General features: G+C 43.7%; 1 protein-coding gene across 7 annotated transcripts in view; it reads right to left on the bottom strand.

Moving 5' to 3' along the window:
• Positions 1-329: 329 nt before the first annotated feature.
• TPO (thyroid peroxidase) overlaps positions 330-23,519 on the bottom strand; it is a 110,218-nt gene continuing 87,028 nt past the window's right edge. For 2 of the 7 annotated variants that reach the window (XM_083495544.1, XM_083495541.1), the window contains exons 15-16: positions 21,519-21,618; positions 3,235-3,572 (exon numbers count right to left, since the gene is read on the bottom strand). In XM_083495544.1, the coding sequence (XP_083351670.1) occupies positions 3,341-3,572; positions 21,519-21,618 (332 nt within the window). In that variant the 3' untranslated portion in view covers positions 3,235-3,340. Of the gene's footprint in view, positions 507-1,211; positions 1,371-1,648; positions 3,573-21,518; positions 21,619-23,519 lie in introns of those variants that run through there. The other 5 variants (XM_083495543.1, XM_083495542.1, XM_083495547.1 and 2 more) reach the window with 5 other exon arrangements.

The raw sequence follows: 23,519 nt of genomic DNA, 5'->3' as shown, positions 1-23,519 counted from the left end.
CCAAGTACAAGTACTTTATGCTAGCTTAATTTAACCCGGCGTAATTTATGCTGTTTTCCCTTCCTTGGGATTGTTCGCTTAATGATGAGGACCTTCCTGGAATTATGAGGGTTTTGCAATCTCCTTCTCTTCTCTATATCTGTTGAAATGTCCTGCTGCACGAAAGTAGAGATAAAAGGAAGTTCTCTTGGCATTTTGAAAGGCAACTTTCTGAACAGAGAACGGACATGTAAATTTGTTTTGAGACACTGATAGATTGAAACAGAACATTATCGGAAACTGTGCGATAATGGCAACTTCAAAACGAATGAAGAAAGATTACGGTTGTTGTGGGATCTTTACTAAGGGTAGAGACGCCTGGCAACGATATATCTTTAGATCATTTATTCAGTTCTGATTGAAGTTCTCTTTGCTTTCTGTTACAAAGCACAGCCTGATGGGATCTTCTACAAATGTTTCGTAATCATTCATATGCAAAGTAGAATGCTGGGACTACTGGGATGATCCTAAAGGGAAAAAGAAAACAAAGGCACTCATTAATTTCCCATTTAAATCTGGCCCAAATAAGCAAAAACACCAAAATGCATTTGGCTACTGGGCTAAAGCCCTAATGATAATGTTTGTCTGTAGCACCTTGGCTGAGCCATCACTCATCCAGCATAATCATACTCCTCTTACCTCCCCAAATCCAAAGACGCTTTTACACTTTAACTGCTGCTTTGTGATGCCAGGGTGTTTTGATCCAACCCAATTTCATTGTTTGGGCTCATTCATTTTGACAGCATGAGCACAAATAATCCAGATTGTGGACTTGTCTTTGTCCTCATCAGAAACAGTCTGCGATAGCGATCTTTTCTTAAATTTATTTATTTAAAAGATTCCCACACCACCCTTCATCCGAGCCTGCTCTAGGATGGCGTGCAATGTACGTGAATAAAACTATTAATACCAGATAGAAATTCAACAGATGAAACATTCCTAATGCATTAGCAAAATGAGAAGGAGCAACAGCACTTCCAAACTATTGTGTAGGCTAAACAAATCCATTTAATGCTGCATGGGCAAATAAAAAATGTTCTAACTTGGTGCCAAAAATATTGTAATGTCAGTGTCGGTCATACCTCTTGGGAGAAGGTGTTCCAGAGCTGGGGCATTGCCACAGAAAGGGCCCTCTCCTTTGGAGCTACATAGCACAGCCTCCTTTAGGGATGGGCAGGCAGGGTTGGGAAGGAGTGTGCCTTCAAATACTTGGGTCTCAAGCCATTTAGATCTTTAAAGGTGTGTATCAGCACTAGGAACTGGGCTCAGAAGTAAACAGGCAACCAGTATAGCTCTTTCAGTATGAAGCATGGTGACCAGGTAAGCCTTGTCTGGGAAATGACCACAGCTGGGAAATCAGATGAAGCCAGTAGAAGGCACTCAATGCCACCTTGGCCTCAAATGACAATGTTGTTTCAAGAAGCACCCAGAAGCTGTGTCCTTGATCTTTTAGGGCAGTGGTTCTCAACCTGTGGGTCCCCGGATGTTGTTGGACAACAACTCCCATCATCCCTGAGCCTTGCTAGCTAGGGGTGATGGGAGTAGTTGTTCAACAACATCTGGGGACCCACAGGTTGAGAAAGGCTGTTTTAGGGGGAGTGTAGCCCCATCCAGAACAGGCTGAGCATAATCCCGCCCCCATCTTGTCAGAATTCAACATTATTGATCCTTATCCAGCCTGTTACTGAACTCAGTACATTGGCTCAGCCTCATCTGACCCCGATGACAGAGAGAAAGAGCTGGATGCCTGGAGTAAGATACGGTATCTTACTCCAAACTCCTATATCACCACACCTTCTGGGGTCATGTGGGTGGTGTTCATATAATGTTCAAGAAATTTGGGGATACTATGGAACTTATATAAGCCCTATAATGTAAGAGACATGGGGTCAAACAGAACCCACCCATGCTACTTTCTGAAACTGCCCCTGCAGGTAAAAATGGAGCTACTGCATGACTGTGCCCCCTACACCCAACCTGCAGAGGCATCCCATAAGATACCATGGGTGATGCTATCAAAAGCCACTGAAAGGTCAAGCAGAGTCAACATGGTCTCACTTCGCCTGTCTCACCACATCCCTGCAAAAAAATTAAAAAGCACATCTATCAGGACAACAAAGGACTGCATTCATAAGTATGGGTTTGTCTGATCATCAATTAACAGCGCCAACAAAAACAAAATGGGCATAACTCACAAGGCCATTATGCTATGAATATAGTTTCCCTTTCTTCATAGCAGTTGTTCTGTAGTGTTAAAATGAGCTCAAAACTGGTTGCAACTAACACAAGGAAGCTTTGCAGCAGAGCACTAGAGCTGCCAGAGAGCTTAGCCATAGAGAAAAATGGGCAATGCCATGGGTGTTGTGTTCAAAGGTATTGGCAAGAAGGCCATCATCGTGTGTTGGAAATGGCAAGATATCCTGGTGTTCTGCCAGGAATGGAAATCTTACTAATAAAACAAGTGGCTTCTGTTAAGAGAAAAAGCTGGACCATATTAAAAAATTAAGCACCAACCCTGGTTTCTCTCCCCCCACCCCATGAATCTGAATTGGATACGTCCTGAAATATCTAGGTGCTTTTCAAAAAATTCAGTATATTGCAGCTTTATTTCTAGGTTCCTGGGCATGACATGAAGCCACCTTCTTCATTCTAAGATGTCTGGCTTTTGGGGATGAGAGTCAGGATCTCCAAGTATGCCATCTTGGCTCTCATGGAAGAAAAGTGGGGGATAAATGTAATAAATAATGAAATCAGATAAATATTTTAAAAGCTAATAACTGTGACTATCCAGTAGTGTTGTTCAGCAGCATTCTGGGTCTGTTATCCACAATACAGTATTTTGATGAGACAGTTCACATCACCTTCTTCTTTTAAAACCCTTTCTATTGTTTACTTTCCGATATCCCTGCTCATCTTGTGTTTTCATTATTTCTTACTGAACAATTTCCCATTACAATAACCCTGCTGAAGTTGTGCCTAGTAAAGACTTTCTGCATTGCTATATGCATGATCAGTCCCATTAGGAACAAATATTTTGGAGTTGTCTAGCTGAACTACAAAGCTAAATATGCTGCTAGATGAAAAATACTTGTACTAATTTAAAGGACAATATTCCAGAAGCTTTTAAGGCACGCCATACCTTATCAACTGCTTTAACTAGTATATTTGACTGTGTTTGTGATATATTCATTTCATAGCTGTTTTGGCAGTTTTCTTCAGGAGACAGATTCTTTTCATCATTTAACACCTGTGAATTAACTGAGCCTCTAGCCGAGCAGGACCTATTAAATACAAACAGTCATCACCCACCTGTCAAATGAACATGCACATTTGCTGTATGTGGAGTTATGCTATTGATCTTTCTAGCAGAGTACTGCTTAGTCCGCTTTGACTGACATTGGCTCTCTGAGGACTCACGACTTTCCTGGAACTGCCCCCAATATCCTCTTAACTGGAGAGGCCAGGGATGGAACCTGAGACTTGTTCGTGTTAAACATGTGCGATACCATTGAGTTATGAGCCCATGAAGTGACCTAAAATTTAAAGCATGACTGGGATGGTCAGATGCAAAAGTGGGGTCCTTTAAACAGTTGTGCTGAATAGAGAATTTATCAGGTGTAGCCTAAAAGGTGTAGCTTTCAGAAGGTGACAAGCTTTCATCTTTCGCACTACTTTAGCAATGCCTTAAAACTGAGAATAGTGTTTGGGGTGATGTCCTGCTTTGTTGCTAGGGATGCAAGAAGGCAGCAATTTCGTCTCCAACCTGTATACATCACAGTTGATGTAGTTTCCATTCTGTTGCAGTTTGGTTTCTGCCAAGTTCTATGCTATTTGCCTCCCTGTCTGCTATTTAACTTTTAAGATATGTAACTTACATAATTGACATTCATTTCAATGTAAAAGAAGCATTAAAATAATGTTTAAGAAGCTATTATGTTATCAGTTGTGGACTAAAACACAATAATGATGTGAAGAAATACCAATCATAGTCGGTTAACTGTTGCTGCCTAGAAACATGTAAACTGCAGCAATTTCTGCTTCATTTTCCAGTTTTTGTCAGAATTCTCTGACATCCCTAATTGTTCTTCATACTACATAGATAAATTTTATTGTATGTTTATTTAATGTGGCAGTTGAAACTGTAAGAAAGTGTAAATTATTCCTTAAGAAAGTCATGAAGGTGGCTGAGTTCACATGTAACACCATGTCATGGTTTATAAACCATAGTTTAGTAAACCATAGGTTGACTGTCTATATCTGACCTGCAGTTTAACTATACTGTATTAGCCATAAGCAAACCACACTCATAAGCCATGGTTGGTTGGTTGTTTACCAGCCTTGGTTTATGTTAACCATTGTTAGCATTATGTGCAAACCTGGACCTCGTCCTTAACTATGTATTAGAACTCAGACTCGCCTAAAAGCCATAGAGCCGTGAGTAAAGAGCAGCTCTAAAATGAAACTTTTAAGAAGGCTTAGTGGAATTTAATATATTGCCTGTACACTGCAAGCCAATACATGTTTACTCAGAAGTAAGCCTCATTTATTTTAGCAAGGCTTACTTCCAAGTAGGTGGATATAGGACTGCAATCTAATTAGTGTGAGTACTGACAAAGCCTTGCTAATTCATTGCTTGCCCAGCTTTGAGACTGCAATGATGTTATTAATCATTGCGCTCAGGTACAGAGGCCAAACATATAAATTAGTTCAAGATAGGTGTTTCCTTGTTTTTTCCCTCAGAACCCTCCCAATGGAGATAAGTTTTAGACTATCCACAGGGCAACAGATAGATTTTAGTCTCAGGAAAGTTTCACTAATTACATATTATTTGACAGGTGCAATAATATAATGAACCTCAATCAGGCAGCGCACACTTAGCAGAGGACGTTAAAGAGATTCATTTAGTAGTCGTGCCATGTGATGTATTCACATTAGATGGGATAGGAGCAGATGCAAGGTTAAAATCACTCCCCCCTCCAACGGCACGTTCACACACAAAAAGTACATCACTATGTCCCCGAGACGGACGCTGAGCATGACAGCTGTTTTCACCTTTATGTGTGAGCCATCTCAAGTGACTCAAGACATCAAAATCAATTTAGCGCAACTGTATTCTGCAAATGCCCTTTTTCTCCTCCAAAGAACGTGCTGCTTCACAGAAGCATAATAGGAGCCTATTTCTTGCTTATGGACTTTGTTCAGTTTCAGTGGGTAACAGATCAGATGGAGGACTGCACATGATCCTTATTCGTGCAAGTTAGAAGAAGGAAGGTAGGTAATTGGGGGGAGGTAAACACCTCAAATATTTCTTCACTTACACAAACTAGAGCCCAACTCCATGGACATTTACTCTGAGTTCAATGGGGCTTACGTCCAAGTAGATGTCACAGAATTGCAGCCCTCAACCTCATACCAGGAAGGTCCTGGTTTCAGAATGATTCTCTATGCTATATTGCAGATCTTCAAAGGAAAAGGAATACACCCAGTTGCCTGCATATGACAAAAGGTGGGCATGATTTCTGAAGGGCATTAAGACCAAGGTTACTGTGGTTTTTAAGAGTTGACATTCTGCCACTTTGCAGAACAAAGGTTTGTGCACCCAATGACTGGGTGAAGCCTTTCTAATCACTTGGTGACAGGATTTTCTAAAGGCAGAACCTCTTTTAAAGAGAACAAAAATGCCAGTTCCCCACCCACTCTAGGTTTATATTATCAAAACGGGTGTTAGAAACTGAGATATGAAAGCTAGGAGCTAAATGGCATGTCTAGGTGTGCTTTTTTTTTATTTAACAATAATACAAAGCGGAAAATGAATGAACTGCAGCTAAAATGTTATGTTCATTTGTCACATGGTCTAATCCTTCCCTTGCCCTACCCCCCTAATATGCTTAAGAGGGTCTCTTCTCCAGTCTTCAGAAAGTAGCTGGAAGTGGGGAGGCAGGAAAAAAGCCCTCCTTTCCTTCCACTCTGCAGTTTTAATCTGAAATCATGGGTGCAGTTCTGCGCCCAGAGCTCAGAAGCTGTTTGCGCTAATGAAATTCCTTGTCGCAAAATGTGCCTATAACAGTGGGAGTTTCGAACACTGATCAAAACACCCTGGCCTCTGTTTCACATCCAAATTACCCGTCAAAACTCATTTTCTGTTTTATTTCTAACTTTTGTTATCGTATTACCCCATGGAGAATGCAATCTTCTTGCATATCATTTAACCAAACCTGAGCATATGCATCTTTCTTTTTCGTTCCCTGGCAACTTACGTACTTAACCCCTTTCCTATGAAGTCTGCCAAAACAACATTACAAATAGATTGCTCCCCCCCAACCCCCCCCTGCATGTAGTGCTTCAGTTACAGTGATTTATTATACATGAAAAATACAACAACCACCCCTTCAAAGGTGAATATTTTTTCCCCTTCCTTTGGTAGTGTTCAGATGACTATATATTTGAAATGCAGCTGTAGGCACAAAGACTTGTATTGGTACGAAAGTTAACAGGGAAATCAAACTTCATTCAGCCCCAGCTGCCCAGCCTTGCTCAACATTCATTTTCAGAGCTACTTTCTGGCGTTCAAAAGGCTTTCATGGCTGCTATGTAAGAAAAAAGATGGTTTGTACAATAGCTGGAGGAGAATGAGGTCGGGAAGGTGATTACAGGCAGAAATGGCACAAGTTGATTCAGTGAAAAAAGAATAAGAAAAGTAATCTTGTAGCCTTGGCAGCTTTTGCTTATTGCACCGGTAGTCTGACGGCTGTAGGGTGTTAGCCATGTGATACTGGCCTTGGCCTCTCCTCATTGCAAAGGAAATCGCCATCACTGAGTCCTTTCACAATTCTCAATCCTTTCATTTAATGGATACTCAACAGGCATCTGTTTTGATTGCCAAATAGGTGAATTGAGTGGTGTGTCATGAACACAGAACAGACAATATGTCTGCATGCCTACTCTATGTGACTTCTTGTTATGTAAGTGAGACGGTGCAAGAAAAATAGTATCAGGTGACTTTTCAATGTATTGCAATAAGTTCCTAGGTCTGTCTGTCCTTTGGATTATGGGCAGTATTCTACCAATGAGTCCTGTCAGTTGCACAGTGAGATTTCTCCCTCTCTCTTTCCTCTGCATTTGCCCCACACCCTCTCCAAATCTGCTGCTGAGGGTTAGAGGAACACTTAGATTGAGAGCGAAATGTGGGGCAGGGGAAGGGAGGAGGATAGCATTCCATTGTACAAGCAGAGATCCTTGCCCTGATGGAACATTTGCTACGTTGGGATTCCACTCTGCTCCTAAAATGGAGATCAAGTGTAGATAGCCTCATGGACTGCTTATCATGAAACTGGTCTACAGTGGTACCTTGGTTCTCAAACTTAATCAGTTCCAGAAGTCCGTTCCAAAACCAAGGCAGGCTTTCCCATAGAAAGTAATGAAAAATGGATGAATCCATTCCAGACTTTTGAAAACAACCCCTAAAACAGCAATTTAACATGAATTTTACTATCTAACAAGACCATTGATCCATAAAATGAAAGCAATGAACAGTATACTGCAGTCACACAATCAATCAATCAATCAATCAATCAATAAATCAGTAGCTGAACTGGGTTCCACACAGTCACAAAAACAAAACAAAAAAAAATGCCACAAAAATGCAAAATAAATAACAAAAACAGACAGACCTCAGCGTAAAACTCAAATCAGGAAGCGTAACAATCAAAACCGAGCACGTTCAGCTTCCGAAAAAAGTTCACAAACTGGAACACTTCCTTCCCAGTTTGCGGTGTTTGGGTTCCAAGTTGTTTGAGTACCTAACCAATGCACAGGGGGAGGTGGTCCCCTTCTCGATTTTTCGGAAAATAACAATTTACTTTTATGTTTAATTGAGGAAGAAAAGTTGCAACTTTCCTTCAGGCTTCACATGTGAGTATAGACAACTCCTCATTTACACACAGGGCCAGACAGCGGCGTAGCGTGGGTTATCAGCACCCGGGGCAAGGCAAGTAATTTGCGCCCCCAAACCCGGGGCAAGGCAAGTAATTTGCGCCCCCTAACCCCTAACCATGGTCATTAATACTGACGGCTCTACTCTGGGGCAAACGTCGTGGTGACTACTGCCCTCCGTGGTGTTGTTTTTGCAATTAAAGGACCCCTGCCTCAAATAAAGCATCTTGGGGATTGGGGACTGGGATTTGCCAAGGGAGCTGGAAATTGCAGTTCAGTGGCGGGTCAGGGGGAGAGGGTCCCTTCCGCGTCTGGGTGCCGCGGGCCCCTTTGCACCAAGACGCGCATCTTTGGGCGTCGCGGTGCAGCCTTCTCAGTCTCCCTCCCCGGCCCGGCTAGTCCCGACGCGGCTTCTTTCTGGCGCGGGGAGGGGGCAGCTCTGGGGCCAGTGCGTCGGCTGGCCTCCGGCGCGGGTGAGGGGGGGCCCCGTCGGGGCGGGTGGGCGGTCTTGACGCGCAGGCACTAGAGCGCCGCCGATGGTGCGTTTGGCGGGCTGCGCGCGTCCAGACAGTGACCCGAGCCTGGGCGGCGTGGCGCTTGGTGCCGGAGCCTCCGCCCGCAGCGCCCGTCGGGAGACCCGGCCGGAAGGAGCCTCGAGCCGGCTGTCGGACGTGGTTGAAGCAGCCAGGGCGGCATGGCAGGCGGCGTGCACCCCCTGCACCCTACGCCACTGCTCTCTGCCCCACCGCCAGGCTTCGGAGCAGCCTTCCGAAGGCTGGCGGCGGGAGGAGGTCTCTCTGCCTGGACAGTGGGGTTCCTGCTTCCTCAAGGAGGGCCGGCCAAACGCGCCCCCCCAAATGTTGCGCCCGGTGCGGCTGGCACCCCTGGCACCCCCCACGCTACGCCACTGGGGCCAGATACCTGAAAGTGGTACCCGGAAAGGGAGAATCCACCTGGCTCAGAAGGAGACCCTCTCTGAAGCCCAAAGAGGACATCCTCTTCAGGCTCCATGTGAAACATGAATAAAATTTGAGGGGAATGAGCAAAGAGAAGCCTTAGAATGCATATAACCTTGCATGAGAGAAATCTGCCCCTCTCAGTCAGATTTCATTTGTCGAATTCCCTCCTGACTATTGACTTTGCCTTTAAGAAAGAAATCAAGCTCCCTTCTCTTGTAAAAGCAGATGGAATTGCGAAATCTGGAACTCAAAGACCTTTAGGCCATTAGAGTGGTAGTTAAGGGCATTGTGCAACCGTTTTCTGGGGAAGACATTTCCATACCTCAGCACTATAGAGGGAAAGCTCTTATGTGAATTTCAGGAGTCATGGTAAGTGAAGGGGTATAATGAAACCAGGCAAGCAGTCCTTCTGCCTGATTTTAAAATTTAATGGAATGTCTTCTCATTCTCTCATTAACATTATTATGTCAATTGTTCTGTTCTGCTGAAAAGCAAGATTTCAGTTTGACTTAGACCAGCCAACGTAGCGGTGTGCTTCAGGGTATTAATCAAAGCAAATTTTTGTAGCCTTTGTGTGTTAATCTAACTGGGTGTTTTGATCTCTATTATCTGAATTTCAGTAGTCTTAAGAGGTCAGCAGCATGGAGCTCTGGTGGTCTACGCTATTTAAAGTCTATTTAGAGAGTTCAGAAAGGCAATTTTAATAACCCAAGGCAATGAGCTAGGTATCTGAGTGGAGGTGGGTGTGGGTGGGAACTTGAAGGACAAAACCAGAGCTATTCTATCCCTTAATCTTAACAATGCAATCCCATCCACAGCCATACATGTTCATAGGGATGTCTTTCCAGGTCAGCGTGTATAGGATTGCAGCTTAACCCATTTGTATAGAAATAAATTAACATTGATTCCAATGAACTTTATGTTGTTGTTTAGTCGTTTAGTCGTGTCCAACTCTTCGTGACCCCATGGACCAGAGCACGCCAGGCACTCCTGTCTTCCACTGCCTCCCGCAGTTTGGTCAGTCTCATGTTTGTAGCTTCGAGAACGCTGTCCAACCATCTTGTCCTCTGTCATCCCCTTCTCCTTGTGCCCTCCATCTTTCCCAGCATCAGGGTCTTTTCCAGGGAGTCTTCTCTTCTCATGAGGTGGCCAAAGTATTGGAGCCTCAGCTTCACGATCTGTCCTTCCAGTGAGCACTCAGGGTTGATTTCCTTAAGAATGGATATGTTTGATCTTCTTGCTGTCCATGGGACTCTCAAGAGTCTCCTCCAGCACCATAATTCAAAAGCATCAATTCTTCGGCGATCGGCCTTCTTTATGGTCCAGCTCTCACTTCCATACATCACTACTGGGAAAACCGTGGCTTTAACTATATGGACCTTTGTTGGTAAGGTGATGTCTCTACTTTTTAAGATGTTGTCTAGATTTGCCATCGCCTTTCTCCCAAGGAGCAGGCTTCTTTTAATTTCATGACTGCTGTCACCATCTGCAGTGATCATGGAGCCCAAGAAAGTAAAATCTCTCACTGCCTCCATTTCTTCCCCTTCTATTTGCCAGGAGGTGATGGGACCAGTGGCCATGATCTTCGTTTTTTTTGATGTTGAGCTTCAGACCATATTTTGCGCTCTCCTCTTTCACCCTCATTAAAAGGTTCTTTATTCCTCCTCACTTTCTGCCATCAAGGTTGTGTCATCTGCATATCTGAGGTTGTTGATATTTCTTCCGGCGATCTTAATTCCGGCTTGGGATTCATCCAGCCCAGCCTTGCACATGATGAATTCTGCATATAAGTTAAATAAGCAGGGGGGCAATATACAGCCTTGCCGTACTCCTTTCCCAATTTTGAACCAATCAGTTGTTCCATATCCAGTTCTAACTGTAGCTTCTTGTCCCACATAGAGATTTCTCAGGAGACAGATGAGGTGATCAGGCACTCCCATTTCTTTAAGAACTTGCCATAGTTTGCTGTGGTCGACACAGTCAAAGGCTTTTGCATAGTCAATGAAGCAGAAGTAGATGTCTTTCTGGAACTCTCTAGCTTTCTCCATAATCCAGCGCATGTTTGCAATTTGGTCTCTGGTTCTTCTGCCTCTTCTAAATCCAGCTTGCAGTTCTGGGAGTTCTCGGTCCACATACTGCTTAAGCCTGCCTTGTAGAATTTTAAGCATAACCTTGCCAGCGTGTGAAATGAGTGCAATTGTGCGGTAGTTGGAGCATTCTTTGGCACTTCCCTTCTTTGGGATTGGGATGTAGACTGATCTTCTTCAATCCTCTGGCCACTGCTGAGTTTTCCAAATTTGCTGGCATATTGAGTGTAGCACCTTAACAGCATCATCTTTTAAAATTTTAAATAGTTCAGCTGGAATATCATCACTTCCACTGGCCTTGTTATTAGCAATGCTTTCTAAGGCCCATTTGACTTCACTTTCCAGGATGTCTGGCTCAAGGTCAGCAACCACACTACCTGGGGTGTACGAGCCATCCATATCTTTCTGGTATAGTTCCTCTGTGTATTCTTGCCATCTCTTCTTGATGTCTTCTGCTTCTGTTAGGTCCTTTCCACTTTTGTCTTTTATTATGGAAATCTTTGTACAAAATATTCCTTTCATATCTCCAATTTTCTTGATCAGATCTCTGGTTTTTCCCATTCTATTGTTTTCTTCTATTTCTTTGCATTGCTCGTTTAAGAAGGCCTTCTTGTCTCTCCTTGCTATTTTTTGGAAATCTGCATTCAATTTCCTGTATCTTTCACTATCTCCCTCGCATTTTGCTTGCCTTCTCTCCCCTGCTATTTGTAAGGCCTCGTTGGACAGCCACTTTGCTTTCTTGCATTTCCTTTTCATTGGGATGGTTTTAGTTGCTGCCTCTTGTATAATGTTACGAGCCTCCATCCATAGTTCTTCAGACACCCTGTCCACCAAATCTAAATCCTTAAACCTGTTCCTCACTTCCACTGTGCATTCATAAGGTATTTGACTTAGATTGTATCTTACCGGCCCAGTGGTTTTTCCTACTTTCTTCAGTTTAAGCTTGAATTCTGCTATAAGAAGCTGATGATCTGAGCCACAGTCAGCTCCAGGTCTTGTTTTTGCTGACTGTATAGAGCTTCTCCATCTTTGGCTGCAGAGAATATAATCAATCTGATTTTGATGCTGCCCATCTGGTGATGTCCATGTGTAGAGTCATCTCTTGTGTTATTGGAAAAGAGTGTTTGTGATGACCAGTTTGTTCTCTTGACAAAACTCTATTAGCCTTTGCCCTGCTTCGTTTTGAACTCCAAGGCCAAACTTGCCAGTTGTCCCTTTTATCTCTTGACTCCCTACTTTAGCATTCCAATCCCCTATAATGAGAATAACATCCTTTTTTGGTGTCATTGCTATAAGGTGTTGTAAGTCTTCATAGAATTGGTCAATTTCAGTTTCTTCAGCACCAGTGGTTGGTGCATAAACTTGGATTACTGTGATGTTAAAAGGTTTGCCTTGGATTCGTATCGAGATCATTCTATCATTTTTGAGATTACATCCCAGTACAGCTTTTGCCACTCTTTTGTTGACTATGAGGGTCACTCCATTTCTTTTACGGGATTCTTGCCCACAGTAGTAGATGTGAAGGTCATCCAAACCGAATTCGCCCATTCCCATCCATTTTAGTTCACTGATGCCCAGGATGTCAATATTTATTCTTGCCATCTCATTTTTGACCACATCCAACTTACCAAGGTTTATGGTTCTTACATTCCAGGTTTCTATGCAATATTTTTCTTTACAGCATTGGACTTTCCTTTCACTTCCAGGCATATCCGCAGCTGAGCGTCCTTTTGGCTTTGGCCCAGCCGCTTGATCAGCTCTGAATCTACTTGTACTTGTCCTCCGCTCTTCCTCAGTAGCATGTTGGACGCCTTCCGACCTGAGGGGCTCATCTTCCAGCGTCATAACTTTTATATGCCTGTTGTCTTTGTCCATGAAGTTTTCTTGGCAGGGATACTGGAGTGGCTTGCCGGTTCCTGCTCCAGGTGGATCACGTTTGGTCAAAACTCTCCACTATGACCTGTCCATCTTGGGTGGCCCTGCACGGCATAGCTCATAGCTTCTCTGAGTTATTCAAGCCCCTTCGCCACGGCAAGGCAGTGATCCATGAAGGGGAATGAACGTTATACTAAGTAATATATCTTATTAAAGACACCCTCTTCAAAATATCCTAAAGCTATCTAAGCATTTTCATTTTTTTTCTATAGCAAAGGTGGGAGATTAATACATTTTGATATGTATATGTGGCAAGGAAATTATAGGAAATAACGTTTGCAAAGGGTTGGTTTAAAGTACATATTCCTTGTCAACGTATATTCTTGGTGTGCTGTTTACTGGATTATTTATAAAAGGTTACAATTTAAGCATTACATGTTAATTTGATTTTAATAGGATCATTAACACACTTGCATTATAATTAATGGATCATACATTTTAAACATGCTTGACTTTGGCTGGATTCTGCCCTTAGATTCCACCCCTCCCTGCCCCACCAAACTTCTCCTGAAGGTTCAGTATAAATAATAGTGATTTTAAATCTTAAAAACCTACACAAACTCTTAAAGCTAAAACCATAAAACAACAATCTTTATGGTTAAATCCACCCATTAGCTTAATCATGGCCACAAAGTGGTGGTCTAGTATGAAGACCTTTACGGAACCACCAGAAGATGCTTCTCCATTAGGGTTTTTGGTTGCAAGATATTGCAAGGACCAAAGACTAATGGTTGCATCATTATTCTTCAATATATAATTCAATAGCAGTTATGGATAAAACAGGCAGCATCAAGCAGAATAAAATATGAAGCCATGATAATAATAATTAATAATAATAATAATAATAATTTTATTTATACCCCGCCCATTTAACTGGGTTTCCCCAGACACTCTGGGAGGCTCCCAACAGAAAATTAAAAGCACAATAAAATGTCAAATATTAAAAACTTGTCTAAACAGGGCTGCCTTCAGATGTCTTCTAAAAGTCAGATATAGTGGTACCTCAGGTTAAGTACTTAATTCATTCCGGAGGTCCGTTCTTAACCTGAAACTGCTCTTAACCTGAAGCACCACTTTAGCTAATGGGGCTTCCTGCTGCTGCTGCACCGCCAGAGCACAAGTTCTGTTCTCATCCTGAAGCAAAGTTCTTAACCCGAGGTAATTTTTCTGGGTTAGCGGAGTCTGTAACCTGAAGCGTATGTAACCCGAGGTACCACTGTAGTTGTTTATTTACTTGACACCTGACAGGAGGGTGTTCCACAGGGTGGGTGCCACCACCAAGAAGGCCCTCTGCCTTGTTCCCTGTAACCTCACTTCTCACAGGGAGGGAACCACCAGAAGGCCCTCGGTGCTGGACTTCAGTGTCTGGGTTGAATGATGGGGGTGGAGACGCTCCTTCAGGCATGTATTTCATCCCTCCGCAAAGGCCTGAGGAAAGAGGTATGTCTTTGCCTGCCATAAGAATGAAAACAGGGTAGGGGCATGACACATCTTGCGGGGAGATATTGTGTGGCCATCACAATGGAAGTCCTACCTCACCTCCCTGCACTTGCAAGCCTTGCTCAGCAAGTGTATCACCAATTTGATTTCCTCTGCAGATCTTAATGTGTTCTTTCAGATGCTTAGCCTCCAAGTCTTTTAGGGCTTTGTCACTATAACCATCATAACTTCCTGTAATGGCTCAGTTGTACCAGATGGCTTGAGTTGTACCAGACCCAGAAGACCACTGACAACCATACAACTCTTAGAATTTGTGTTATATCCGAATAAACAGGAGCACCCATTTGCACCCTGGCTATGGCATTTTGCAAAGGTTGTAACCTTCAGACAGTTCTCAAGGGCCCCCCTACACATCCCACATTACAATAGCCTTATCTGCAGGTTAACAGCCTGGGAAATCTGTGTAACAGACACACAATTATATTCTCGCAACTTGGCAAAGTTTCCAGTCTTTTCCTACATATCAGAAGCAGCCCTAAAATCAAGCATTGATATAAGCAAATAGCAGAAACACCAAGAAAAATAGTATTAGGAAATAGTTCACAGATTTTCGGAGGGAGCGATGTATCAACACCATTTAATATATCCTCTTTTTCAATCTCCAGCTCTTATTTTATGTACTTCATGACCACACTGGTATACGTAAGCTAGCAAAGCTAGCTAATACTTTTTCTTTCTCTCTGTGTGTAATAAATCAGGATAACCAAGTAAGTAAAATGTCAGTGTTTCCATTTCAGCTATTTTTGTTTCCCTTTCCTTTTTTCCCTTAAGCAGCTGGAGTGCTACATCTTTGGCCCAATGCAGATCCTTGTGTAGTGCAGGCTTTCCTGGTGATTTGATGAGTGTCTCAAGATCCAGCATACAACCTGTGGCACGTTCATCATTTAAACTCTGAATTATTTTTCAAAGCCTCTTAGCAGCAACAGCTGCTATGACAGTACAGTGTACCCAGCACACCTGACATCTACATTTGTCTATGCTTTGCTTCACCGCATGCTAACAGATTTCCCTCAAGCCTCCAACACACTGCTCTTTTTGGCCAGTGCTTGGCAGCCTCTCTGTTGCTGCTTTCATTGCTACTATTTATGGAGTTTGCTTAAATAACTTTCATAAAGGAAACTAGAAGAGACAAGTTGCTTTCCATATGGTGCTAGAAGGACCCAGGGCATTTTGCTGCCTGAGTTGGAGTCCAAATGGTGCCTCTCCTCCTTCTAAGGCCCAATGCCTAAAAAATCTTGCTGCTGCATGCAGACACAAATGCCTGCCTTCATCTATACTCCTGCACCAGAGCTGGTCCGGTTTCCATTGCTTCCTGTAATGGCTCAGTTGGTTAGAGCATGGTGCTGATAACACCAAGGTTGTAGGTTCGATCCCTGTATGGGGCAGCTGCATATTCCTGCCTTGCAGGGGAGTGGATTAGATGGGTCCCTTCCAACTCTAGAATTCTATGATTTTATGGAATCATAACATAAGCTTCAATGGTTCAGTTGTCCTCAATATCCTAGAATACTGATGGGGAACTGTGGCCCTCTAAGTGGCCTTGAACTGCAACTTCCATAATCCCTGACCCTTGACCATGATGGGGGGTGGCAAAGGGGGGGCATTATGGGAAGTGTCTCTGGGATCTGATGGATCCTAAGTCTTTCCCAGTGCCCCATCACAACCCCAAACATGCCCCAGGTGAGCGGATATTACATGAGTGACTATTTTTGGATACAGTGGTACCTCAGGTTACAGACGCTTCAGGTTACAGACTCTGCTAACCCAGAAATAGTACCTCAGGTTAAGAACTTTGCTTCAGGTTGAGAACAGAAATCGTGCGGTGGTGGTGGCAGGAGGCCCCATTAGCTAAAGTGGTACCTCAGGTTCATAGGCGCCGACTCCATGGGGCCTGAGGGGGCCCGAGCCCCCTCAAAAATTCGTTTGGGGGGGCTCAGCCCCCCCAATAATCTCGGGTGGCGGTGGGCGCGTCCGCGGCTTTTATAGGGCGCCCGGCGCGCACCAGCTCGATAACGGGCACCGGCGCGGCGGGGGGCGGCCGGCCTGTCTCCTTGGCAACCCCATTGAGCAGCGCCGGCTCCCCCGGGAGGGCCATCCCCCCGCGCCGCCGATCGCCAACACCGCCGACGCTGTGGCTGCCCGAGCCCGAGCCCGACCCAGAGCCGGAGCCTGAGCCCGAGCCCAAGCCCGTCAGTCAGTCAGTCAGGAAGGAAGGAAGGAGAAATGGGGAGGGAGACAAGGGAGGAAAATTGCGCGCAGGGTGAAGAAAGGAGAAGGGCGAACGAGACGAGCTTCCAACCCAAAAAAGGGCTGGAAGACTGGGAGGATGCAGGATCGGGAAAGAAAGCGACGCCTTCCCCGCCCGCGACGTCGCCCGCTTGTCATTGGCAGTGCAGCGGGCGCCCAGAGGGGCTGGGCACCGGTGCAGGGCCGCTCCGCAGCCGCGGAGGACAGCTGCGCGGCTAGCAAGGTGCGCCGCGTAGAGCGCGGCCCTTGTGTGGCCCGGTGGCCAGGCAAGCTCGGGCGGGGACCCCCATGCAAATCTAAGACGGGAGAAGAGGGCAGAGCAAAGGGGGTCCTTTCCCCAACCTCCGGCTCTGAGACTTCCCTGCGCCCCAGAAAAGCGAAAGGATTTTCTCTTCTTTTTTTTTTATAAATATTTTATTAAGTTTTCAAATACAAAGTTAGAAACATACACTGAAGAAAAAAGTAAAAGAACAAGAAAAAGAAAAAAAGAAAAAGAAGAAAAGAAAACCAACCATTCAACACATTTTTTATATAACTAACTGGACTTCCTCGCATCTCCCTTACCCTGCATTCTTTATAATAAAGATATCAGCAAATTATTACCTTGTTTTGTACCTTATTTTGTACTTTTCAAATACTATACCTCTAAATTTAACATACTTTTCATCAGTTACTTATATCTTAAATTAAACATAGTATTACCTTAGATTTTGACCTTTTCTTACTTAAAATATAATTTCCTGTTTCCCAAATCTAATTGCCGAAGCTATAGTTTCCGAATCGTGTAAATTTTTAACATTCATACAACTTATATTGTTTTTGTAAATAGTCCTTAAATTTTTTCCAGTCCTCTTCTGTTGTTTCTTCTCCCAAATCTCGGATTCTGCCAGTCATTTCAGCCAGTTCCATGTAGTCCATCAATTGCATCTGCCACTCTTCCAGTGTGGGCAAATCTTGTGTCTTCCAATATTTTGCGATAAGTATTCTTGCTGCTGTAGTTGCATACATAAAGAAAGTTCTATCCTTCTTTAACACTTTCTGGCCAACAATGCCCAAGAGGAAGTCCTCTGGTTTCTTGGGAAATGTATACTTAAATACCTTTTTTAACTCATTATAGATCATTTCCCAGAAGGCCTTCACTTTTGGACAAGTCCACCAGAGGTGAAAGAATGTCCCTTCAGCCTCCTTACATTTCCAACATTTATTATCAGACAGGTGATATATTTTTGCAAGCTTGACTGGGGTCATGTACCACCTATAAATCATTTTCATAATATTTTCCTTCAAGGCATTACATGCCGTGAATTTCATTCCGGTGGTCCATAACCTTTCCCAGTCCTCAAACCTGATGTTATACCCAATATCCTGAGCCCATTTTATCACGGCTGATTTGACTGTCTCATCCTGAGTGATTTTCTCTTCAACCTGCCCTCCATCCTCTTGCAGAAAACTCTTTGCCTGCCCTGCCCTTATCTCGTTTTTGCTTTTTAATTCCACACACGCACCCTTCGGACTTCGTGGCAATCGGGCGCGCGGGTGCGTTTCCTAAGAGAGTGAGGACCCCCGCCTCCTCCCCATCTGCTCCCTCGCCAGCCAGCCAGCCGCGCGCCCTAGACGGAGAGCCCCGGCCGTCCCCGTCGCGCAATCAGCTGGATCTCCCTTCAGCAGGCCGTGCTCACAACTCGGCCCAGGGACCCCCAGCAGTGGATCTCCGGCTCAGCTGAAGAATCCGGCAACAAGCCCCCTCCTCCCCAATCGCTCCGCCGAAATACGCTCCAAAACCCCCCAGATAGGCCGCCGGCCGCCAAGTCTAGTGGCGCCCTGAGCGAGGGTCTCTCCCCAACACCGCCACCTCGAACTGCGTTCTCCCGGCTACCCGAGCGAACCAGCGGCAGGACCCCGGTATGGGCCCCCCCAATATTTTTTATAAGTCGGCGCCCCTGCTCAGGTTAAGAACAGTTTCAGGTTAAGAATGGACCTCCAGAACAAATTAAGTTCTTAACTCGAGGTACCACTGTATAAGGTTTCTCTGTCAAGCATTGTATGCAAGTTTTGTTTGTTGAACTCAAACCATAAAGACCTGCCTCCTTATAGGGGAGAGTAGCAGATGTTACTGAGACTGCACTGATTTGATCTTTTGTGGCAGGGCAGGATTGGTGCCAAGACCCTCCCCTGTTATAAAGTTTCAAGAGGCCCCTGTCCCTCTCCCCTAGTGGAGCTTCACAGTGCAGGTAATTCCAACAATGATTTTCTGTCACCATCGCACAAACAGATAGGGGTCTGTGGAATCCTTAACATGTCCAAATCCTCATTTCTCCTAGAGAACTGGAAAGCTATGCCTGCTGCTCCCACAAAGCATTTAGCAGGACTGCTAACTTTAAAGCTGGATATTTGTAGTTTCCTTGATAGTTGTGTCAAAAGCCAGGCTGTGTGTCCTCTCCAGTTAACTGGCTTTCCAACACTGGCAGGGCACAGAGTCAAGACATCATAATAGTGGCTAAGCTAGCCACCTGCTGTGATAAGTCAGTACTGTAGGTAATGCACTCCTTGCCATGTTCCACTCGCTGTGCTCACAGAGAAAATCCTCCCCCCCCCACACCTTTTACAGCAGCTTTTAAAGAACTGTATGATCAGCCTTTAAGGTCCTTTGACATAACATTAAAAGCAACAGGGAGCCACCAGAATAGCATTTCCCCGGCTGAGATATTGACGTGAACCAGAAAAGTCCTGCTGAGCTAAAGGAAAGCATTTTGGGGTCTTTGAATGGCATACAACAAGGTGCATCTAAATGCTAGGGTCTCAAGTAAGCAAGCCACATGCTCTTTGGCCAGTCCTGAATTACTTTCATAGACTTCAGTGAGACTCCTTTGTGAGAATTACTCCAAAATAAATGGTTTGGGGTTGCAGCTTAATAGACTGTTCCACAGCTCAGTTATGCTGAAGCACTTGGTTTTAGGACTTGGCCCTACTGAAGTCAGTAAGACTAAATTGGTTTTAATACAAGCATTTTACATGGCCCACATTCTCCACCAGATGAAAAAATGTGCCATTGATCCATTGTATGGCTCCATTTGTGCAATAGCCTGCTGTCCTATATCTTTAACTTTCAAGTGTGGACAGTCTTGCCAATGCCACTAGCTTTGTCTGAAGTGGCTCCAAAAATTTATAATTTCTCTTCTGCCCTGAATTAGAAACTACAGTGTCAGTATGTTTTCCTTAGGCACCTTTTGCAATCTGTCCAGATGTGCAGAAGTCCAGTTACTTGCTGAATTATGTCTAAAATTTGGGTTGTAATCATTTTGGGTTGGATTTTCAGTCTTGTGTTGCTATCATTCAAAAAGCTAGCCAGTGTGGTTGAAGACTCCTAAAACAGCTGTGAATTATTTTTTGTAGTTGGACCTAACCACCTAGGGAGCTTAATACATTAGTTTATTCCATTTCCCCTATTTATTTATTTGGATTTTTATTGCTTTGGGAATTCGTCTCCCCTTACAATAAGAGATACTAAGAGAGAGAGAAACTGAGATTGGCTGGCCCAAAGTCAATGAACTTCATGGCTGAGTAGGAATTTGAACCAGGGTGTGTTCAGCACACCAATCCTAGTTTTGATTTACAATTTTCTAATTTGCAGGGCCAAAGCTCAGCAGTAGAGCACATGCTTTGCAAACAAAAGGTTCAGTCCCCAGCATCTCCAGGCAAACCTAGGAGACAATCTTGCCCAACTCTGGGAAGTTGCTGCCAAACAGTATAGACCTGTTTTCTCCAATCTGTTGTCCTCCATAGCTGGATGGACTAATGATTTAACTCTGAATAAGTCAGCTTCCTATACTACCCACAGACTCTCCCTAGAGCAGCACCAAAGGGAAGAGGCCTCTATGTTAATGAGTTGGGGTAGCCATTGTGATGCCTTCCATATGTTTTGGATGACAACCCTCATCATTTCAGATCCTTGTATTATTTGCAGCTATTGAGAATCGTAGTCCACAGCATATGGAGGGTACTGTATCGGCTACCCTTGCTGATGGGCAGGTTTAAGTGAAGGCAGGATACATGCTCTTACTTTTCAACATTTGTCTAACTTTGGATAAGGCGGGGGTGTGTGTGAAAGTAGTCCAGAGCCTTAATTCTGTTCTTGGGTGTACTTGCAGTACGAGTACAGAGAATAGCAGGAAGCATGCAAAATCTTCTCTCGAAAGCTATTCGTATTTGGGTACACATTTTATGTCTCCTCTTTTTCTTATCTTGGCCAAACATTTCTACTGTCCATGAAATAGCAAGTGCATTGATTTAAATTTAAAATAACAAAGCACAAGATATCAGCCAATCTTGTTCAAAGTGTTTTAGTCTAAGTTTTAAAACATTTCTGGCTGGTACCTCTTTTTCTAGAAAAATAGCACTGTTGATATTTAAATACAGGTCAAGATTTTATACATATATATGTATAAAATCTTGAGCTATATACACACATCACCTAAATATCACCTAAAATAGAAGCCCTTTTCAGAGTACATTTGTGGAGATTATGAACAGCAGGTGGAGAAGAGAGTATTGTAGTGGCAAGCTCTGCCTTCAGCCTATACATGTTCATTTGATGATACAGCTAGGTCAAAGGTGTACACATCTGTTCAAACATTGGGACATCTTTACTTGAATGGGATCCTGGGTCCATCTCCTATGCATGTTCATTCTTCTGCCCTCCATGTTGTACAAAAAGGACTTTGGTCATTAGGCAGAAAGCACGTCTTATGGAAAATTCTATGAAGGAAGGAGTGGGGGAAAGCCCAACTAGGTAGAAAGGCCATAAGCAGTTGATACTTACCACCGGCAAACCACAAACCAGCTTGATACTGCCAAACAACTGAACACAATTACACCTAAAATGATGGAGACTAGAGAACCCTTGGAAAGCCTTCCAGAATCTGAAACAATGAAATGTTAAATTATACTTCTTAACTAGGCGGGTAGGTAGTTTTATGCTTCCAATGAGACTTCAGAGGTCTGCTGTCATCACACAACTCATCTTATAATTCTCCTCTGCCACTGTTACCAATGGAAATGCTATTTTGGATTTAGGTAGCAATGGCTGGTGGCAAGCTACAGAACTGTTCTATCTGCAGTGTATATGATCTCCAACTTATGCAGGCTGAGGGTCTCGCCTTCCTTCAATCTGCACCATGTAACAACGCTAGTCTTTCTTTCTTTCTTTCTTTCTTTCTTTCTTTCTTTCTTTCTTTCTTTCTAATGTATATAATCTTTTCAAAGGCTATCTATATTTGACACCAGAATATTTTATGCCTTGAAAATTGAAAGACAACCCCCCACAAGCAATGGAATTCACTTGCAAAGTGTATCACTCCTCCTGCAAATGAGATTTTCTTTTCATATTTCATTAAATAATATAAAGATCAAATACAGAGTTATATGACTGAGACTGAGAGTGTTTGTTGCAGCTATTGTCTGTAAAAAATGTTCTATCGCCCCTCTCTCTATCCAGGGTCTCAGCCAAGCTATTGGTTTGCCTTGCTAGGGTGTGGGAGGAGAGGAGGAGAGTAGTGAATGGGTGAAAATACTTATTTTATCACATTTATATTTTGCCTTTCCACCCAAAGAAACCCAATATGTGGATTCAATTTGCAGGTCAAACCACAGGACAATAACAGCAGATCAATCTCAAGTCTTGCTTGCTAACTTTTTGACAACTAAAGACCAGTTGATGTTGTCAATTTGACAATGATTTGGAAGCAACTTCCATCATAATCCAACATTTCACAGAAACAGACATTGGCTTGTACTTGTAACACACCTGTTCACATGGCAAGGATCATTGCCTGAGGACTACACACACACACACACACACACACACACACACTTAATTGTAGGCTTCACCTCTGCCATGTCCATTAAATTGAGCACTTCAGCTCCTTTTCTGCATAGACAGAAAGAGTGTCTGAAACCAGAATAATTACACTGCTTGTCTTCCCAAAGTTTCTACAAAAGATAAAAAGGAGACTGTGACATACCAGGGACAGGTACTAGAAACCAAGGACTCTTGGAGCACATGTTTCCAGGGATCAGATCTTCTGCTACACCAGTATGGGGACCAGCCCTACCATTAGGCAAAGTGACAGGTGGGGAAGCTGGGCAGTGAAATGTTGGGAGCACACAGTTACACGTGGTCTGCCCTGCACCTCCTAAGTTAAACTGTTCTTTCAGGTGCGATGGATTGTGCTGTCCCATTGCCAATGTTTAAGTATAATCTAATTGCCAATCCAGTTGGCTTCTGTGCACGGAATGGGAAAGGGCACCATCCCTAGCCTTCATCTCATGTAGCAAAATATATTGGGCTGGCTCTGACCAGTACATAGGAGCCACAGGAGGTGGGCAGGTCACATGGTCCAATAATGGTACTGCATATTATGGGTACAGAGTGGGACCAAACATCACAGAAGCAGGTTTTTTTTTTATGTTGGTGCACCTTGAGGAAATCATTCCTTCTAATACTGATCCAAGTCTGCCCATCCATGTGCTTATGTAGCCAGAACAGCAAAGGAATCAGCATACTTAGGGTGACTCAGAGATATATGCATGTGTGCAGAAAAATTGCAATGAAAAGAACTAAGGGTGGAGGGGAAACTCTAAAACATAAGAACTCAATGGCAATGAATGTTGAAAGATTGCAGCTCCCTTCATAGGAATTTAAGATCAGCCTCCTGAATCAGGTCAACAGCCCATCTAGTCCAACATCCTGTTTTCACAGTGACTAACCAGATGCCTGCAAGCAGGACATGAGAAGAAGAAGAGTTTGGATTTGATATCCCGC

This window comes from Podarcis liolepis (genome assembly GCF_965112155.1).
Source record: "Podarcis liolepis genome assembly, chromosome: 3".
Classification (NCBI taxonomy): Eukaryota; Metazoa; Chordata; class Lepidosauria; order Squamata; family Lacertidae; genus Podarcis; species Podarcis liolepis.
Note: the sequence above shows the minus strand (reverse complement) of the source record. Positions and strands in the feature narration are given on the sequence as shown.